General features: G+C 41.7%; 1 protein-coding gene across 2 annotated transcripts in view; it reads right to left on the bottom strand.

The window, feature by feature from the left end:
* dtx1 (deltex 1, E3 ubiquitin ligase) overlaps positions 1-19,060 on the bottom strand; it is a 49,223-nt gene that overhangs the window by 7,069 nt on the left and 23,094 nt on the right. The window contains exons 3-7 of one of the 2 annotated variants that reach the window (XM_038703106.1): positions 12,644-13,394; positions 3,432-3,493; positions 3,096-3,227; positions 800-861; positions 469-627 (exon numbers count right to left, since the gene is read on the bottom strand). In XM_038703106.1, coding sequence (XP_038559034.1) covers positions 469-627; positions 800-861; positions 3,096-3,227; positions 3,432-3,493; positions 12,644-13,394 — 1,166 coding nt within the window. Of the gene's footprint in view, positions 1-468; positions 628-799; positions 862-3,095; positions 3,258-3,431; positions 3,494-12,643; positions 13,395-19,060 lie in introns of both variants that reach the window. The other variant, XM_038703105.1, reaches the window with a different exon arrangement.

Below are 19,060 nucleotides of genomic sequence, written 5' to 3' on the forward strand. Positions count from 1 at the left end.
CAGGGGATGAGAGCAGCAATATTAAAGATGGATACTTCAAACATAAACAAATAAAACCAACACTATCTACATGGCTAGATACCACCAGAGGTAAGTGATGAATGTTTTTACTATTTGTGTGATCTGGCCTTTTTAATAGTAATTGATAAATTGATTTGATATCATTAGACCAACTATTGTTAATGTAATGCTCAATAAATCTGCATTACCAAGCAGTACATTTGTATTTCATGCAAGTAAACAGAATTGAAGTGAGCAGAATGTACAATGATTTTACAAAGTATTGTGCTGTCAAGACTGATATGCCTGATCTGATAAGACTATATAAGATTCCCATCTGTGTACAACAATAGTGGAGCATGGACATCTGCCAGTGCCATGCAATCCAGTCAAGCTGTAAGATGAGAGTTTATAATTTGAGCCTAGAGTGACATCATAACGACGTCTGGCTCACAAGCTTTTACCCACCTTATTGCCATTGTTGTACATGGCCACCAGGCACAGCAGATGGTACATGTGCCCACACTTGCCAAGTTTGCCCACCAGCTCTGGCTTGATGCCTTTGTGCTGCAGGACGCCTTCATAGCCCGATGACATGACCAGCCTCTCCATGCAGATGGTACAATCCTGGAATAGCCAACCAAAATACTTCATCTGCCATTTGACATGACTGTGTATTTATGAGACTTTCACACATGGTTAGGACATCAAACGGTGACAGAGTGCATCTCTTGGTGGGCATAAAACTTATAAGTGCTGTGTGTGTGTGCGTGCGCACATTTTTGTGTCTTTTTCATACCTCATCTGGCATCACTTTGATCTTCTCAGTGTATCTTCGCACCACATCCTCTGGGTTTTTTCCTTGTTACAGAATATAACATAAGAGATATAAGAAAAAAAACTTACACCCACATGCTACAAGTAAATATGAAAAAGGCAAGATACCCACTGGATGGCATTTGTTTGTCAACTGAATAAGAGAATAACAGCTAGAAATTAATAAATGACAAACTTTAATTGATTTCAGCCTGGCCTGGGAATAGCTGTATGTGAATAGCGTATACATGTCTGTGATGTTGAAGGGGAGGTCACCTTCAAACTGGCACATAACAACCAGCCTTCCCTGCATTCTCTGATAATCCCCGTGTGCAACCAGGCTAGCATGGGTGAGAGCACACCCACAGCTTACACCCCTAATACGCTTACAGGCAACCTCTTTTCCCCCAGAGCCTTTGTTTGTTCATTTGAGGGACAGCCAGCGAACAGAGGGAGGGAGAGCAGTGGAAAGAGACAGACTAAGCAGAATACATGTTAAGGTATAAAGGGTAGAGAAGACAGAGAAGGCAAAGAGCTATCACGAGAGGGAGGAGAGAAAAAAGAAAAGAAAGGGGGCAAAAGATAGAAGAGACTCAATTATGCATTTTACACTATTGCTATTTGATAGCTTCATTAGCCTGGATTAAAAGCCTCTGTTACCTTTTTCTGCACAGAAAGCAGAGCAGGATAAGCACAAATCTCCCTGACAGCCCTCCAGTCTCTCTGAGTTCACACTCTGTCTACAGACAGTTCATACAAGTTGCATACTTGGCTGTAGCTTCATTTCTCAATCTGCAGCGTCACTGGTTACTCATTTTAAAGATCTATAATTTCCTAATAATTTCCATTGAACTTCCTCAAAATAACAATGTAATTTGGGGAAAAACAGGGAAAAAGTTCTAGTTTTTAGCCATGCTATCAACATGGATTAAGGGATGGTAATGTCGGATAAGCACAAATCTCAGCATGGTGATGTTAGCATTTAACTCAAATCATCGCTGTACCTAAGTAATGTTAAGTTGTTGATTTTTGGAGGAATTTCCATGAAAGAACTGCTCCATTTAAACCCTGCTAAATATTTACATTACATTTACTCATTTAGCTGACGCTTTTATCCAAAAAATGATACAATTGCTTTTTATGTCAGAGGTCACACACCTCTGGAGCAACTAGGGGTTAAGTGTCTTGCTCAGGGACGCAATGGTGGATGGGTCACAGTGAGAATTGAACCCAGGTCTCTTATCCATTGCCCTATCACCACTCCTATGTATTTATTCATTATTCTTCATATACAGTATGTTGAATCATATGTGTGCCTGTAGACAGGCTCTAGGTTACGCTGGAGCTGCAAGTGTACCGATTAAACACTGGCCACTTTCCTATAATTAATTCCAAATTACAATACAATAAACCTTTGCACAGACCGTCCTACAAATTTACAGCACATATCAGTTCCTTCCCAGTAAATTATGGGAAACTATGGGACTCGTAAAATATGTTGTTGCATCATCTCCACACCACTAAGTAATGGAGAGATCTCAAGGGTTGAAGAGGACAATCACAGTGCATAGATGGAAACCCAGCAGCCTCACTCATCAATCAGAAAAAAGACTCCCTTGGGAGGCTGGTGGTTTTCCTGGCTTCTATCGACCAGGACTTATTCAAGCCCAAAGCTGTCCAACAAAACACCAGATCCCCTCTCACTCTGTCTCAGTACAACAGCCCCATGTTAGTTGCTTTCTTTACAACTGCCTCTGTCAATCTGCATGTGGCCTAACATCTATAAAATTGTTACAGTAACACTCCACGGCAGTTACTCATAAATCTGAACTAGCTATCATCATTTCAACAGCTTTGGTTTTGTTTGCATGCTAAATAAGAGATTACAGACAGCTTGGACAGAAACATCCTGCAAAGCTTGGCAGAACAGAGAAAGTCTGCTGACTATCAGAGGTTGGTCTATTCCTATTGCATTTCGAATTCACTATATGGTAAATAGGCTGTATTTATATAGTGCCTTTCTCACCAGCACCCAAAAACGCATTACAATACATGTTACACATTTACCCCATTCATCAACATTCATACGCTGAAGGCAGAGTCACCCATGCAAGGTGGCAACTGCATATCAGAAAGGAACTAACATTCCCTCAACACAACCCACTCTATCTCCTGAGCCACAGCCGCCCCAAAAATGTAAAAATACAATGGTAGCATTTCTACTTCTTGGTTTTCATCTAATTTCCTCCTCTCTTCCCAACTCATTGATTCCATCTTACCTCTCCTCAGGTGCTTTTTCTTGGTTTTGCGGCGCATGCCGTTGATCCCTGACACAGGCTTCATGTCACTCTTGTTGATGGGTGGTGGGTGCAGTATGGGCTTGGGGGCCCGAGTCAGGCAAACCGGCAGACCTGCAGCGCACATCAGGATACCTGTCATACCTGATGCATATGTACAACACACACACACATACACACACAAATCCACACACAGAAGAGTGGAAAAATCACTGATTGTGAATGCTTTTCAAGATCAATAAGACATCTAGCTTTCACCACAAAAGCACTCTTTTAGCTGTTTTCTATGCAGATGTGATACAATGAATGTTGTCTAACCTGCTAGTGCTGGGTGCACGGGTCCAGATCCAGTCAGGTTCTTTACTGGGAGTGCAGGAACCCTACAAGGAAAGAAAAAAAATTTCTGGATGATGTTTTTCAAGTAGGCTACCTCATGGCCACAGAAAGTGACATACTTTCATAATTCATTCATTCAGGGCTACACTACCACCTCTAGTGGCCATTTGAGGACACAGAGGTTGAGAAAAAACACTATTATTTAGAAACACTAATCTAGTCCGTGTGACCAGGGGTGGGTCATGTGATGCTAGTCCATTTTGTTCTTTTTGTTAAACTAAATCTATATTCTTCGCTTTCTGGCCCTGTGACCTCTAAAGTGGGCAGCAAATTCTCCTGATTGGGCACCACTGCTTATTACGCCACAGCTGCGAAAAACTGAGAACAGCAGCTTGTTCTGCTCCGAATGCCATAAAAAACACTCAAGTTAAAATGTCACATGTGCTTCCCCACAGAGACGGAGACAACTGCAATGGAATGAGACAGCTTGACTCATGTACAAAGCAGTACAGCAGAGCCTGATTCAGGATGACATTTGGAGAGGCTGGAGTTCGAGGCAAACACAGACGACAAAGACAGTTGACTTGCGCACTCTTCAAGATCTGTGGAGCAGAGCGGACAAAAGCACTTGGGGCATTAATATGAGCATACAAGTCAGGGAGTCTTTTTTCAGAGGTCGGAGCCTGAATTCAACGAGCACCCCACAGGTCCACAGAACAGCAGAGTCTGTGTACAAGTTTCCTTTCCTTAGATTAAAAGTAAGCCTCAGTGTCACTAGCAAACTCGACTACCAACAATGAAAGTAAGTTAAGAAATTTGATGGAAATGTTAGGTTCATTAAAACTGCAATTACAATCAATCTCTTGTTTTAAATCACTTTACAATTCAGCCAAGAAGCAGCAAAGAACCAGATTTTAATGTGAAACAGTAAAACAACCCATCAGGATAGGGCCCCATTTATATTTACACTCAGTCATTTGTTGCACCTTGAGCATACAGATTAAATCCACTACGTGTGGAGTTTCTTATGTTATTATAGCATATTTCAGTAAATGAGTGCAGTTTATGTGTTGCCACCAATTATTCTCAGCATGTTAGGGTTGGATTGCGGTTTCTTTTTTAAATGAATAAGTTATATAATAACCTCTGATGAACCATTTGTACAATACCTCCAGGGCACCAAACAACAGACAGACAAAGTTAGCTGGTGAATGTAGTGGATCAGCTATAGAGCCAGACATTTAAAGTCACAGAAATCAGTCACCGTTGGTTATTTCAGTTTATCAACCACGCACGCACACACACACACACACACACACATAGAGAAACACACACTACTGCACATATACTTCTGATTCTCTCTGCTCTTTGACCATGAAGCGACTGAGGTCTTTGACGCAGCAGCTCCCAGGCATTTCACAAATCCGCATCAAGAGATTGCTTTGATATTAGCGAGAGCCTCTGTTCCTGTGCCAGGGGAAGCCCTTCAATAAGCTGAGTGCAAGCACAAAGGTACGTGAAGCCTGGCTGAGGATTCCTATTGCATCTCTGGTTTGGACTCAGATACACCAGCGGACAAGAGGACCTGAGCCCATATTCATAAAGATTCTAAGAATCCTTTCAGAAAACTCTTAATTTAGCTTAAAAACTTTTACGTAGGAATCTTAGCTTAAGAGCGATCAGGGACTGATCTGAGAGCAACTCTGAGCAAGGAAAAGACAAAAACTTTCATCTTAGTGAGGAGGCAGGGTTGACCCCGTTGCTATCTTTGACACAATCTTTTGAAAACCGTGATTGGTTGGTTGTCCAAGAAGGAAACAAAGAGCGATTTTAAGTATAGGTTCTATTCTAAGCCTTCACTTTGGAAATTACATGCGTAATATTTCCTATTTGTCCATTCTCACACACACACACACACACACACACATTATATATGTGTATATAGATCCTGTTTTTTATTTACCATGCTGGTAATTTCCTATAAAGTATTTGATTGGCTTAGAATGATAAAAATTGTTCCACTCTTTCCAATCCACTGATTGCTGGCATGTCTATTTAAGTGGTAGTTTGAATGCTGGTTTTAAGGTATCAAACATGGAATCAAAACCAAGAAGGGCGAGAAAGCCCAACTGGACAGAGGAACAGTGTTTACTGTTAGCCCAGTTAGTGGATGAACACAAGGCCATTCTAAAAGGAAAATTCAGGCCGGGTGTCACAGCACGGGGCAAGAAGCAGACGTGGGAGCGTATAGCACAAACTATTAATGGTTCATTCCCCCTGCTTGTGCACACCAGGGAAACCTGCTATATTCATAAATGCAGTTTTTTGAGCCTGCAAGGTGGGAATGTCCAGTGGAAACGAAATGAACTACGACACAATAAGAGGTTCTGAAAGTGCTGTAATTGTTTGTGTGATCACTCTGCTTACAGAAGGTTGTGACAGATCCAAATCATCACTGCTGCATTGTTGCATTTTCCCAGTTGCAAAATATCGTAATGTAGTGATTACTTTCATTTCTGGCGCTATGGCATTCCTGCGCTGTGTCGGAGATGTTAGCGCGTCTCTAATAAGATCAGTCACAAACATGATCCCTGCACGATCTAATCTATAGCGTCTGATTAACTCACTGTCATCCATTGTCTGCAACACATTTCTTCTCCCTCTTCGTCTTTCTGCCATTTTCTCCTGTACTACAGAAACTCTTAAGCCTCTTAAAAGTCCTTGTCCATGCTCCTAACAATTTTGACCTTAAGACCTCTTTTAAGGGTTAAGATGCTTTCTGAATTACTTTTTTCTTTACTAGGATTTTTTCTTTAATTTTAAGAGTAAACGCCCACCTTTCTAAGAATGTTCTTAGAATTTTGTCACTAGGAGCTACTCTTTGTATTAAGATTTTTTATGAATACAGGCCCTGGACTCCTGTTGAGTGCAAGGCTGATGTGACTCAAAACAAATAAAAGCACAACTATGTGCAGTTGTGATAAACACCTTATGTATCAAATTCAGGGGTGTGAAACCATAACAGGTTTGACCTTGGTTGGAGGATTTAGTTTCAAGCAAATATTATAGCGAGTTATTTCACACCTTCAACCACAGTAGAGGAATTAATATGTGAACTCATCTGCTGCAGTCGATGCTTCCAACAAAAACGAACCAGTCAATACATGGCACCCAGCTGCCCATCACTCTGCAAAAAGCACCAGGTTGAGTCAGAGGAAGGCAAGTTATTCTCTCTGAAGGCAGTGTTTGTTTTCACTACTGAGCAAAATGTAGAAGTAACAAACACCTTATAAAACATAATATCTAAATCAGGAAGTGGTATCAATAAAAACAAAGGAGATGCTCCCCACCTTCATTTAAACATGCACTTAGACATAAATCTAATCAAAACACGCTGTGAACAAGATGCCTCCCTTTATGAGTGCATGTATAATTTAGGTTGTTCACAGAGAGCACTGTGATCAAACAAATCATTTTCTTTAGGAGTGGAAATGGAACAGCACACCTTGAGAGCGCTTAACACCATCTCTTGGTGTGTGCTGTCTGTACATTTTGCACAAACTACACTTTTGCATGAGCATACAGCACGGAGAGTCTTTTGAGGATCCATAACATAACATTCATTAGGAATGCTTTTAATCTTTTGCTCCAATTCCAACTCCTAGTCCAATTCTAGCAGAGACCTCACTGATAGCCAGAGAGCGTGTTACATAATAAATGTGCAATGTAGAAGAAACAGCTGTGCACTGTGTGATTCCACAACCACCAAAAAACAACCAGCAGCAGCAACTGATGATCATAATCTGCTAAGCTGAAAGAAACAAGCTAACGTGCTTATCTACACTGTGCTTTGTTTTATTTTTTACAGAGACAGATATATCCACATCTTGTGGGCAATTTCCCATTGCACTGTATTTTATTATTTCTGAGAAGCTTGTGAGTACCTGTCTATGCACTGCAGAAATGGTTCTTACACAAGGCTGCACCCTTAACCAGCCAGCCAACCTGTAGCCTGTGTGCAGCTGCCATCCTCCATCTCATTCTACACGGTGCTAACCTCTTTTCTCTTGACTTGTTTTTTATAGAAATGTGCATCTCTGGAGGCACTGACCCTGTCTGTCCTGGCTACGCCTTGAGCTCTGGGGTTTAAGACACATGCCATATCCTCACACTCTGCTGACAATCCCTAATGCTGGATGACTTCAAGCCCTTGGCTTTAACTCTCCTCCTTTCGCTCCTTACTACTCTCCCCCTCTCACATCACAATTGACTAAAAACACCATCATCCACAATGTGAAAAATCTCGGAGAGCTTTAAAATCCACTGCCTGTCATTTAATGATCTCTAATTTCTATGCCAGAAACATAGCCTGTGTTGGCTTATGTTCAGGTATTACAAGCAATTATACCTCATCATCAGTGTAAACGAGAGCAGACATTTCTCCTTTCCACCACAACACTGTTGCACAAGTTTTGAAAGGGCACATTAAGCGTACCACACTGAACCTCGTCACCTCTGAATTTCTTTCGCCCTGCCAAGTCTAATTTTTCTCTTGGCCTGTGTTCACTTCTTCGCTCCCTTCTGTCCATCGTCTCTGCATGAAAACGTGAGCCTGACTCCACCCAGTAATGTGTCAGATACTGCTAAGGAATTTCCTATGGTGATATTTGTCATGTCTAATGCTGTCATTTCTGACCTATAACCCATGCAATTAAGTGATAAATCCAGCCCCTACATACCTAACCCATTAAACACCATATTAATTATGGCCCCTGTCAGGTCAGGGCACGAGGGTCGCTGTCCCTCTTCAGTCATCCAGCTCGGTATCATCCTTCCTTTCTTGAGGGAATCTCCAGCCTGCCTGGAGGACTTAATCAGACTGAGAGCAATGTGATTCCCCAAATAGAGAAACCACATTAGGCCTAGTTAGGAAAGTGCTGACGGAGGACTAATACCTCCTCATCTGTTTATTATGCACCATAAAGACAGTGAGAGGGGGTTACAGAGAGAGAACTGTAGGAGTGCTTAATTGCATATTGATGTGGGTAGCGGGAAGCAGAGGCAAGCCCTACCCCCTGCTACACTGAGGGGGATTACAACTTGGGTAATCCACTTTACACTGCACCTGAAGTGCCCTGAGAATAAGCAATAATGACACCAAGAATTTCCAAATTGCATCACTTTAGTCCAGATGAGCGCTCATGATTTATACATTAATTTCAATATTAATTTTAATCTTACGGTGAGCGCCAGAGCAGAACGGTGCAGCAGCCCACTGAGGGATAATGATCTCTGCACTCAACACACAGCCCTCCAGTCACAAATCCAACGAGCAGTCTTAACACAAGGAGGGTGTTCGTAAACAAAGCCAATAGCACATGTGCAAACACACACTTATCCGTTTTTTGTATGAACACAGCACCTCTTCTTGTTATAATCTCTGAGCTTTTGCCTGTGCATTCTGGCTTTGCAGAGAAAACAACACCATACAGTAATTCTTTCTGTCAAGAGGAAGTGGTTTGACATACAGAAAAGACCTGAAAAAAAAAACCCAGAGATCTTTCTTGCTCTGTTAATTTCTAATATGTCTCTTTATCTTTTGAACAGACAGATAATTCAATATCATCACTTTTCATCTCTCCACGTAATCCCCCAGCCCCTTTTCAAAGAGTGTATGGTAGCTATGGTGGCTGTCACAGGACAAAAGGTGTCGTCTTCTGAGACAGCAGAGAGTAGCCAGTCAAGAAATTTTCTTTAGGTAGATATGTTAAGAAATTATATTTATTTAATTTATTTAATCAGTTAAACTATATGTTATTGCGACTTGGTCACTGACAGATAACCTAGAAAATCTAACAGTGTCACTGTTTCTGCACCGCAGTCCATTATAAACACTTTTAAACATTGACAGGGGAAACATGTTAATTCTCTCTGTGATTATGGACCCTCACCAAAACTGCCCGCCAGCACAACCAGATTATGGTGCTTTGATAGAGGTAAAAAATAAAAATAAATAAATAAGTTAATAGCTGCTGAAATAGATCTTAGTCATGACAGCAACAGTTAATCACTTCCTCTTTTGTGTTTTGCCTGCAAAATAATTATATTTGGAGTTGAATTGAAAGCTTTTACTTTGAAAAATTCTGAACAACATTAAAAGAGTCTGTTGCCTGCTTTATACACCTTGCACCTGCAATAGTCATCTGAAAACGTGATTCCCCTAAATGGCCCTCTGCCTGGAGACACTGGGGAAATGAATCAGTAGGTTGATGGATGTGGATCAAACACCGGAACACACAGACTACAGCACATGTTTTTTTGTGAGCAAGTGAAACAGTCATTTCATGTTCAGTTTGTTGAAGAAGGGAAAAAAAAGTTCTCCCAATGTGGGATTGAACACTTAGACTTCTAGATGAGAGTCTCATGCTTTACCATTTGAGCTTACCAAATACCATAACATTCAACTGAAATATAAATAAATAGTTATAAAATAGTTATATTCTCACCCACCATTTAATGGATAAAAAAAATTGCTCCGATGCAAAACTTATTTGCTGACCCCTGCTGTATATTATTACTTCTTCTTCGAACATATGTATTCAACGTAGTGATGAGCGTCTACACTGCCAGAGTTCTACAAGAAGAAGAAGAAGAACGTAGTGACAAAACGCGCTGTAGTGCTGTTTGTCCGTTTTGGGCTACTGTAGAAACATGGCGGTTCAACATGGCGACGTCCATGTGAGGGGGACGTGCATTAATTAGGGTCTTTGTACACCACTGACAACATAATGATGGATCTTATATTGCATTTATGTTACTAGATCCTACGCACTGAACCTTTAACACTTAAACCCCCCACAACAATTTTGAATTATTTCCAAAATAACATGAAATATCAATCTAGACAATACTATACTAATATCACAATCTTTCTACTTATATGTAGAGCTAAAACATTTAGTTGATTAATTGATTAGCAGATTGAAAATCATCATCATTCTGATTCTCTGGTTCTAGCTTCTAAAATGTGCGAATTTGCTACTTTTCTCTGATTTTAATCATTGTAAACTGAATATCTATGGGAAATTTTTCATACTTTTCTGCAAGTTTGTAGACCAAACAATTAAACAAATAATTAAAAAATAATTAATTTATCGATAATGAGAATCATCAACATCAACAGTGTGAATGCAGTGTGAGCCCAGTAATTAAAACTATCTACAACATACTGCATCTGCCTATACTGTACTAAATATGTTACTATACATGACTTTGTTTCACAAACCACAGGTCTTCAGTTTATAGCAGGTATCATGTCAAGGCATCTGATGATATAGTGGGTTGTTTCAACCCAGTAATTAGATAAACTGATGTGTTTACACAAACCAGCAGATGGTGCCACTTCTAATATTTGTGCATATAAGACAGATGCAAGAAGCAACACAATCCCCACCGCCACCACCATTTATAGGCCACAACTAGTCTTTTTTTAAACATTTAAAAGATCAATATTAGAACTGCAGGCTTTGTCATCAATGACACACACAGGTCAGAAAAACATATGCTGTGCTGTGGTAGCTTACGCAAAGATATAATCAGTCATATACAGTTTGTGAGTGTGTTTTGAAAAAACCCTTGTAATCAGACAGAGAATGGTTGTTTCTGTATGCGAAGCAGCAACAACTCAACTCATTTAAATAAGCCACAGCATGCCAAATACCTTCTTTGCACCCAACACCAGTTATATTAGGGTGTGGGTGTGTGAAAAACAGATCTGATGTTTTACATTCTGTGTGGGTTCCTCTGTTATCTGTCTGTTGCACGCTTGTGGGAATTTACGAGGGAGTTCACATTTCAGTGTGTGTGTGTGTGTCTGTGAGCTCTCATGTCCTGCTGTGTGTATGTTAACCACACTCATCCTGTATGTCGAGCCACTCGCCTGGGAACCGACGCACTCCGCCTCACCCCCCTGTCTCTTCCTCTCTCGCACTCTCGCTCTCTCTGTCTCCGCAAAAACGCTTTGTGCTGCCAGCTGAAAAAGTCACATTTCATCCACAATTCCACGTGCACCTGAGCTTTCACTGGATTAGTAAAAAAAACAAAGGAAACATTCTTGAATAGTTCATCCTATGCTGGTTTTTTACATGTGCATCTTCACAGAGACACATTATTTCCCACCTGCCTGCTGTGTGAAACAAGGTCATGGCCTGCTATGATGAACAAAAACCCTATATGTTTCCCTTTCGGTGACACAGAATTAGGCCAGAGAAAGTGAAAGCTTGTGTGTCTGGGTGAAGGACGGTATTATTCAAACATGCAGTAAGTGTGTCTCTCCCCATGAGCGGTGAGAATAAAATGGAATCAAATTAGATCAGGAGAGGGTTTATTTTAGTAAAAGAAAGCAGGATAGGGGACTGAAGTATCGGTTACAACGCTAGACACACTTCTTTTCCTCGGCTCCTTTCGCTGAATTGCTCAGAGGTCAGAGCGCTCTGCTGAAGCTCCCACTTTTCCTTGATCCATTATTCATTCTTCCCCAGTGGAGCTCTGCCTCCATGGCAAATATGTTTCCACAGCTAGACCAGAGCCCACTTCACATACCATAAAACAAAGACGTGGTTACACACACACAGATATTCCACATACAACGTCAGACATATTCACATCCCATGACTCAACCACCGCAGCGTAGTGTGATAGTAACAAATCAGTTTAAAGCAGAAGTAACAGAATGATCCAGAAGAGCTGATGTATTTCATGCCTATTGGGGCCAACATAAGCTCATTATAGAGCAGTAACCATGGCAAACCCACATATGAAAGAGAAGCGTTCTTCCTCACTTAAGTCAGGCAAAGGAGAATCAGCTGGACCCAAGGCTTTTTCTGCAGATCCATTGATCAGCATGTTAAAGAGAGTAGTCATAAATGAGTATGGAGAGAGGTAGAGAAAGACAGATAATGACATGAGCACAATACACCAGAAGCATGCGGGCTGAAGCTTTGTGAAGCAGACAAGCAGAAACGCAGATTGCCTCTTTACTTTTCTCATTCCCCCATTGCCTCAGCTGAACTGTAAATTCATCCGAATCCGAGCATTATGCCTGCGTTATAACAAGTAACAGGCTACTGCAGACTCCAGAAAATCCAAATTAGAAACTAATGGGAATGTATGATTGTGTTTGCAAACATCATTACCCTGGTGGAATGGCTCCTCTGGCAGTGCCCATGGAAATGCGCTGGGTGCCCGGCCGGTTCAGGTTGTTCTGTCCGTTGATGGTGAGAGCGTGGTGGCCATGGGCGGATGAAAGAGATGGCATCACGGGGGAACAGGGGAAGTTGGCAGTGGACAGTGGCAACTGCACCTGTTCAGCTTTGGCTTGCCCACCTCCAACACTTATGTTATTGTTGTTGGTGGCGGAGGAGGAGGTGGATGTCTGAGACCAGAGGGAGGTTCCAGCAAAGGTGTTGCTCTGCCGCACTACAGTGAGGGTTCCTGTAGTGCCTGGGTTGCCCGCTGTTCCTCCGTAGACCTTACGCCGCTGAGAGGCCAGAATAGCATTCGAGGCGGCTCTCGTGCTGTTGACCAGGATGCACTGCTGGCAGGAGCAGGGCTGGCCAGAGCTGGCTCCCACAGGCCAGGACTGTGACTTGGGGATGGAACCCATGATGAGCGGGTAGGCCAAGTCCATGCGTCTCCGCAGGCGTCGCTTGCGCTGGCTCTGTCTGTTGGTCTGACACATGCTGTTGAAGTCGATGAGGTAGCAGAAGCCCAGAGAGGTCAGGTCAAGCCAAGGGTGCTGCTTCTCGTAAGCATTCTGGATGGTCACACAGATCTCCATGTCATACGGAGTCCAGGAGCCGTTGTCGTTCTCCCACTCCCACACTACGCCTTTCCCCGGGGCAGACGACGGCTCGTAGAAGTTTCTCTGCACTGGTCTCATTGTGCCTAACAGCAAAATACAGAGGAGAGAAGGAATATGAGGACAATCACTGCTACGGGATGTATATGACTAAATCCACCTGTGTGCCTTAATTTGGCATTTAAAATTATTTATATAGTTATAGTTATTTATATAGTTTATATAGTTATTATGCATGTCTAGGTCAGCAGGACTAATAATGGCTCTCATTTTGTTTGTCTCAAGTTATTTAAATGTTTTAGCCATTAAAAAGGTCACATCCATAAAGTTGGGGGACTTGCAAGAGACAGATTAAAAAAAGGAATGGACTTTTAGTCTCTAATTTGGGTCAAACTCCAAAAACTCAAAACTCCTACATTTCCCATAATGCAACTGGATAGCGTCTTTCATTAGACCTCCTCCCCACAACTCCAGGGTTTCTGTTAAAACGTTAAGTCTCAAGCCCAGGCCGAGAGATTTATACAAAATTGTCAAAGCTCCAGAGCCACAGAAAATGTCATACAACCATTTTCATGGGGAGAATAAAACTCTTCATGACAAGTAAACTGAGCTACATGATATTTTACAGCTTTACAAATGAGTAACACTGCCTGCAAAACTGTGTTAACTCGTGATAAGAATGTGTCATTATATTTGACAATTAATGAAGTAATGAATAAGTGTGTAAAAGATAAATAAACAGGAAAAAGTATCAACAGATTAATCACTGGTGACATTAGCCTGAGGCGAGATGCAGTTTTAATGCTGCTTCAGTTTTAAGCTCATCAAGTAAGCAAACAGTTGTTGAGACAGCAACTTGAACAACTTCTGGAGATGAGGTGTAACACTTCACTACCTGCCTGAGGGGATATGGTTGCAAACTGTAGAGTCAGTGGCTCAGGAGTGATACAAACATTAATTGTAACAAGCTGGGGTGCACACACTAGTATAATCCCTCACCCCAAGAAGCTCTGACTGTGTTCCTGAAAGACCATGCATGCAGTTTAATAAAAACACATCAGACCCACAATCCCCTGCTATCTCATTCTGCACTTTAGTGTTCTGCATGGCGACAAGAAGAAGGGGGATGTGAAGCTGGTAGCTTTGTACCTCTGTCCCTCTGCTGATGGCCACTCAACTGCCGCCTCCATTATAACACAATTACTGTAGTCATATGGGAAATCAGAACACCTTAGCCTATCCATCTCCCCACTGCACATCAGCAAGGGTATCCAGGCACTCCAGCGGACGCCGTCATCCCCTCCTTCCCCTCACCTAATTTAATGGGTAAATGCACTCTCCCCTGCCAGGGAGGACCAGGGTGATAATGGAGAGAGTGTCTGTGTGCAGAGGATGACTGAATGTGGGAATGAGTAGAGGGGTCGGTGGGCAGCAGTAACCCCTCATTCGGCAGTGTGGTGCTGGCTCCAGAGAATAAAACGCATCAGCAGAATCAGTAAGTCCGACCTTGAGTCTCTACTGCAGACTGCTGCTAAAGGACTCAGCTTGATGGCTAATTTCATTTGGAGCTGCTGAGAACCACGCACACACACAGTCACACACTCACAGATGACTGCTCAGTGAGCCAGCTGCCTGTGTCTCTCACGTCTTCAGTTGGTCAGTCATGCACAACTTTCTCTGCCAGTCGCATCCGTGATTGCTCACAGTTTGCATGTTTTATTTCTCACGTTTTCTCTGAGGACGATAATGAAAATAATGATTTCCTTAAATGGATTTGAAAATAACATCCAAATCATTGATTTCCTGATTGATTTCCTGAAAGTCAGTCATTTTCTCTGTACTTTTAGATTAGCAGTGGAAGGCTCTGTGATGGTGAGCCACACGTTCATCACTGTGGGATGCATTAGGTTTCAGAATGTCTACGTGTTTCTGGCCACGATCAATAGTGGCACAGCTCTGCACAGTCTTGCTCAGTGGTAGATTTAACACAAGCTTCATAAATATTTGAACATGTGGAGATGTTTTATTCCCAGCCATCAATGTAAACATCTCAACTTTGGTGAGGAGAGATAAACAGTAGCTCTCTTTTCTCTCGGAAAGCCTATTAGCACTGGTAATTGTTCATGAGCGGTCTGATGGAGCCTGATGCATGAAATGTGCTCAGCTGAAAGATTTTCTATAAACAGTCCAGTGGGCTCAGAGGGATGGCTGTTTGGCAGTCAGATTTCTTCAGTGTAGCTGAAGTGAGGCAAGGGCTGAGCAATGCTCAACATTCACAGACTTAGCCCTGGTTTGTAACTCTCATGTATTACCAACACATTGAAGTCACAGCGCTAAGCGTCTGACTTTCCAAAAAATAAATACACGATCTTTGAAAAACCAAGAAGGTTGTTTAACAAGACTTACAATTCTGAAGGCATTTCCAGAATCCTCAAACACTCGTCTAACCATGTGGAGGAAATAAACCATCTTTTGCATAATAAAAAAACATTTGCAACCAGTTTCTCAAGTTTTTCAAAGATTGATAAATGTTTATTTTTCAGAAAATTACTTGATTCTCTCTGTAATATAATAATAATGTTTCTAATAACAATTTTTATCATTATATCACTGAACTCACTGAAACAATTGCCGAGATCTGGGAACACAACCACGTAGCCACAAAGAAATCAGACGATCAGACAGATTGTAAACATGCCAGCAGATTAACCGGATTATCTAAAACCGGAAGTGAGCACACACACACACGTATTTACCAAATTAAGATTTTTGGAAATATTCACATTTTTGCAGAGAGTTAGATGAGATGATTAAACTCATTCTCATATCTGTTCGTTAAATATGACGCTATGCAAAAAATCTGAAAGCAGGGGAAGCCTGGCTCTGTCAAATGCTACTAATTAGCAAGTTATAGCTCTCTAAAAATGAGAAGTTGCAGTTTCAAGCTAGCTGTTTTCATTTGTTTGCAGTCTTTGTGCTAAACTAAACTAACCAACTATTACTTTAAAGTTGAAATAAGAAGTCAACCTGTTCATCATCCAACTTTGCTGAATGTTTAGAATGTAAAGTTTTGGTAATAATTTTAGTTTTCGCCTTTGTTTTCACTTCCAAATAAGTTTGGAAAACATAGGTGTTTCTTTAAAACCTGTATGATTGTATGTTTATTGCCCTGTTTGACATCTTGAAATGTTGCTGCTTTCCCACATTTCAGAGATAACATTATAAGTAAAACACTATTGTTACCAATTGAAAAGATGGCCAAAACTCTTGGCCAAAACTAAAAATAAGACCCAAGTTCTTAAAAACCGGAGTGATTTTTTAAATATTTGCATTCTTATGCCGGGACGGTACAGGTTGCTGACCAGGGACCTTGAGAGGAAAGAGCAAAGGCCACACAGGAGTCCTCATGTGGGAAGTTTTATTCAAAACATGCAGCCAAGAACTCTGCTCACTGCCTCCCATTTTGTTGTAATTAACTGCTGTATATACCTGCCTCTGCCAAAAATCCAGGCCTCAGTTGTTCATGTTCTCCCTGTGGCTCTTCCTAACAGGAAACCAAGCAAGAGCAGCCACTTCCCGTATGACCCCGTGTGCCTTTTGCAGCTATCTTTCCTGCCATCTCCTCACTTCCCTTATCCTCCCTCCCACGATGTCCTCCAGCTGTCCTCGCCTGAGACCAGTGTGGTTGCTCTCTGGTGAGCTGTAGCTGTGTGATGTATTGCCACATCAAGCCTCGCAGTGGGACTCTAACCCCACTGTCACACAGGGCCAGGTGGGTTCAGGGTGAGCTTGGCTGCCCTCTCACATCTTGGCTGGGGGGAAAACTTTCTTTTCGCCATAAGAGGCCATGCGAGTCTCCATCCTTAATAGCTTTGTTTTCCTCTGGAAGTGAAGGAAGGCCTGTCCGAATCACTCTTTTAAAGAGAAGGACATGCAACATTAAATTGCAACATCCTAGACTGCACTCAGAGAGAGGCCTGCTACCGGGAAAGATAACAGATTGTGAAGTGATGCTTTGTAGGTAATTTTGGTGGACGCTTTTATCAGAGTTGTTAACCAATGTAATTAATGCACGTATTGTATTGTATTTTTAAAGATGTACAGTAAGACCTGAAAATTTTATTTAACTTCAAAGCATAACTCCAGACTCTTTCAATAAGTCAAAAATAAAGTGTTTTTTTGACATTTTTGTTTTACACAAAACACAATTATTATTATTATTATCATCTACGCTGCATTTAAATACTCAAATATCTAAGGAAAAAAGAAGGAGGGAAAATGTTGCTTTGAGACATGATGGACCAAATACGCTTCTCTCCAGCTAGAGCTCATCTTGGGTGTAAAACTGCTTCACTCCACACAGCAAGCAGTACATCCTATCTAAAACTGTCACTGAGGTTATTGATATGTGTGTTCCTCTTAAACCAACACCTCTGTGGTCACTGAGGTGGGGGAAAGTGTGACAAGAACACCCCTAATGGAAAGTGTCAGTGGTGTGCATCTGATGTGTTACCACAGGTTATACCTGAGCAGCTGCTGAAAAATGCATCAGATTCAGGCTTTCTTGTTACAGAAGCATCTAGGGAAAGGTTTTGTTGTCATGGATGCCGTCCCTGGGGCTGGGAGTAATGGAAGGAGGGCGGGGGGTTGCCTGTATGTGAACGTTCATACTACTCCTTTCCCTGAGCACAGTCAACTCCTCCTCCATTCGCTCATCTCATCTGCTGCTGACGCCAGCTTTCCCACTCGCTCTCCACTGTCTCTCCTGGCTCCTCACCAACCCTGTCTCGCTGAGCCATTCTTCACATTTTCCACTCTGTCACTCACTGGACCCCATCCTGCTCTCACACAACGCTCATTTCTTGGACAGCGAGTGGAAATCTGTGTCATTGAATTAGGGCCCACATCACCTTGCAGTTAATGCTCATCCTTGCGCTGCTGCTGTGGGAGGTAAGGCAGACGAGAAGCGCCCAGATCAAGCTCTATAATACATCCTTATAATTGACAAGCCTCATCAACTTCCCCGGGGCTACGTTGAGCCTATTAAAACATAGTGCTGCATTTTTCCTTTTAACTACAGGAGGAGAGAGGCCAGTAAAAGGTCCAGCATCTTATGGCTCAATGCTGTCTGAGAGGTATTTAAAGCTTGCTAATCTATGGTCTCTGCTGGAAAACGGACAGACATCTGACAGAGAAGAGACTCTGCGTGTTACTATGAAAACAGACAGCAATGATATTGGTGTTTGATAAGTGAAGACAAGCACTTTATACTACAACAAACCATTGCTCTCCATGATATCTTTCCCCATTTAATCAATTAATATTATACTGTCCAAAAATAGTGAAGGATTACTTCATTCTTTCTTATTATTTTGGTTATTTTGGCCTGGGCTTGCAGACTCCACATTTTTAGCAGAAAGCCTGTGTTACAAACTATGTAAACTCAGGTCGCTGAGTTTTAAAGACAAAGTGCATTTTTATCTGGTAGGGAGGGTCAAATGAAAATTGCTATTGAGTTGCATTATGGAGAAATGCAGGATTGTCCATTGTTTTAACAGCAACTAAAAGTCAGGATATCTCAAGTTCAGCTGCTTCGATATAGACAATTCTTTGTTAAATCTCTCTCTTATAAGTGCACCACCTTTACGGCAGTGCAATACTAAATCACTCCAGCACTACTCTAAACACTTGACATACAGTATTTTGCATTTCAGCCATTTTGTTTGGTTGTGTATTCTTCCTTTTCTCATAG

This window comes from Micropterus salmoides, unplaced genomic scaffold (assembly GCF_014851395.1).
Source record: "Micropterus salmoides isolate LMB-PRFRI ecotype aquatic unplaced genomic scaffold, ASM1485139v1 Ms_hic_scaffold_7, whole genome shotgun sequence".
Lineage (NCBI taxonomy): Eukaryota > Metazoa > Chordata > Actinopteri > Centrarchiformes > Centrarchidae > Micropterus > Micropterus salmoides.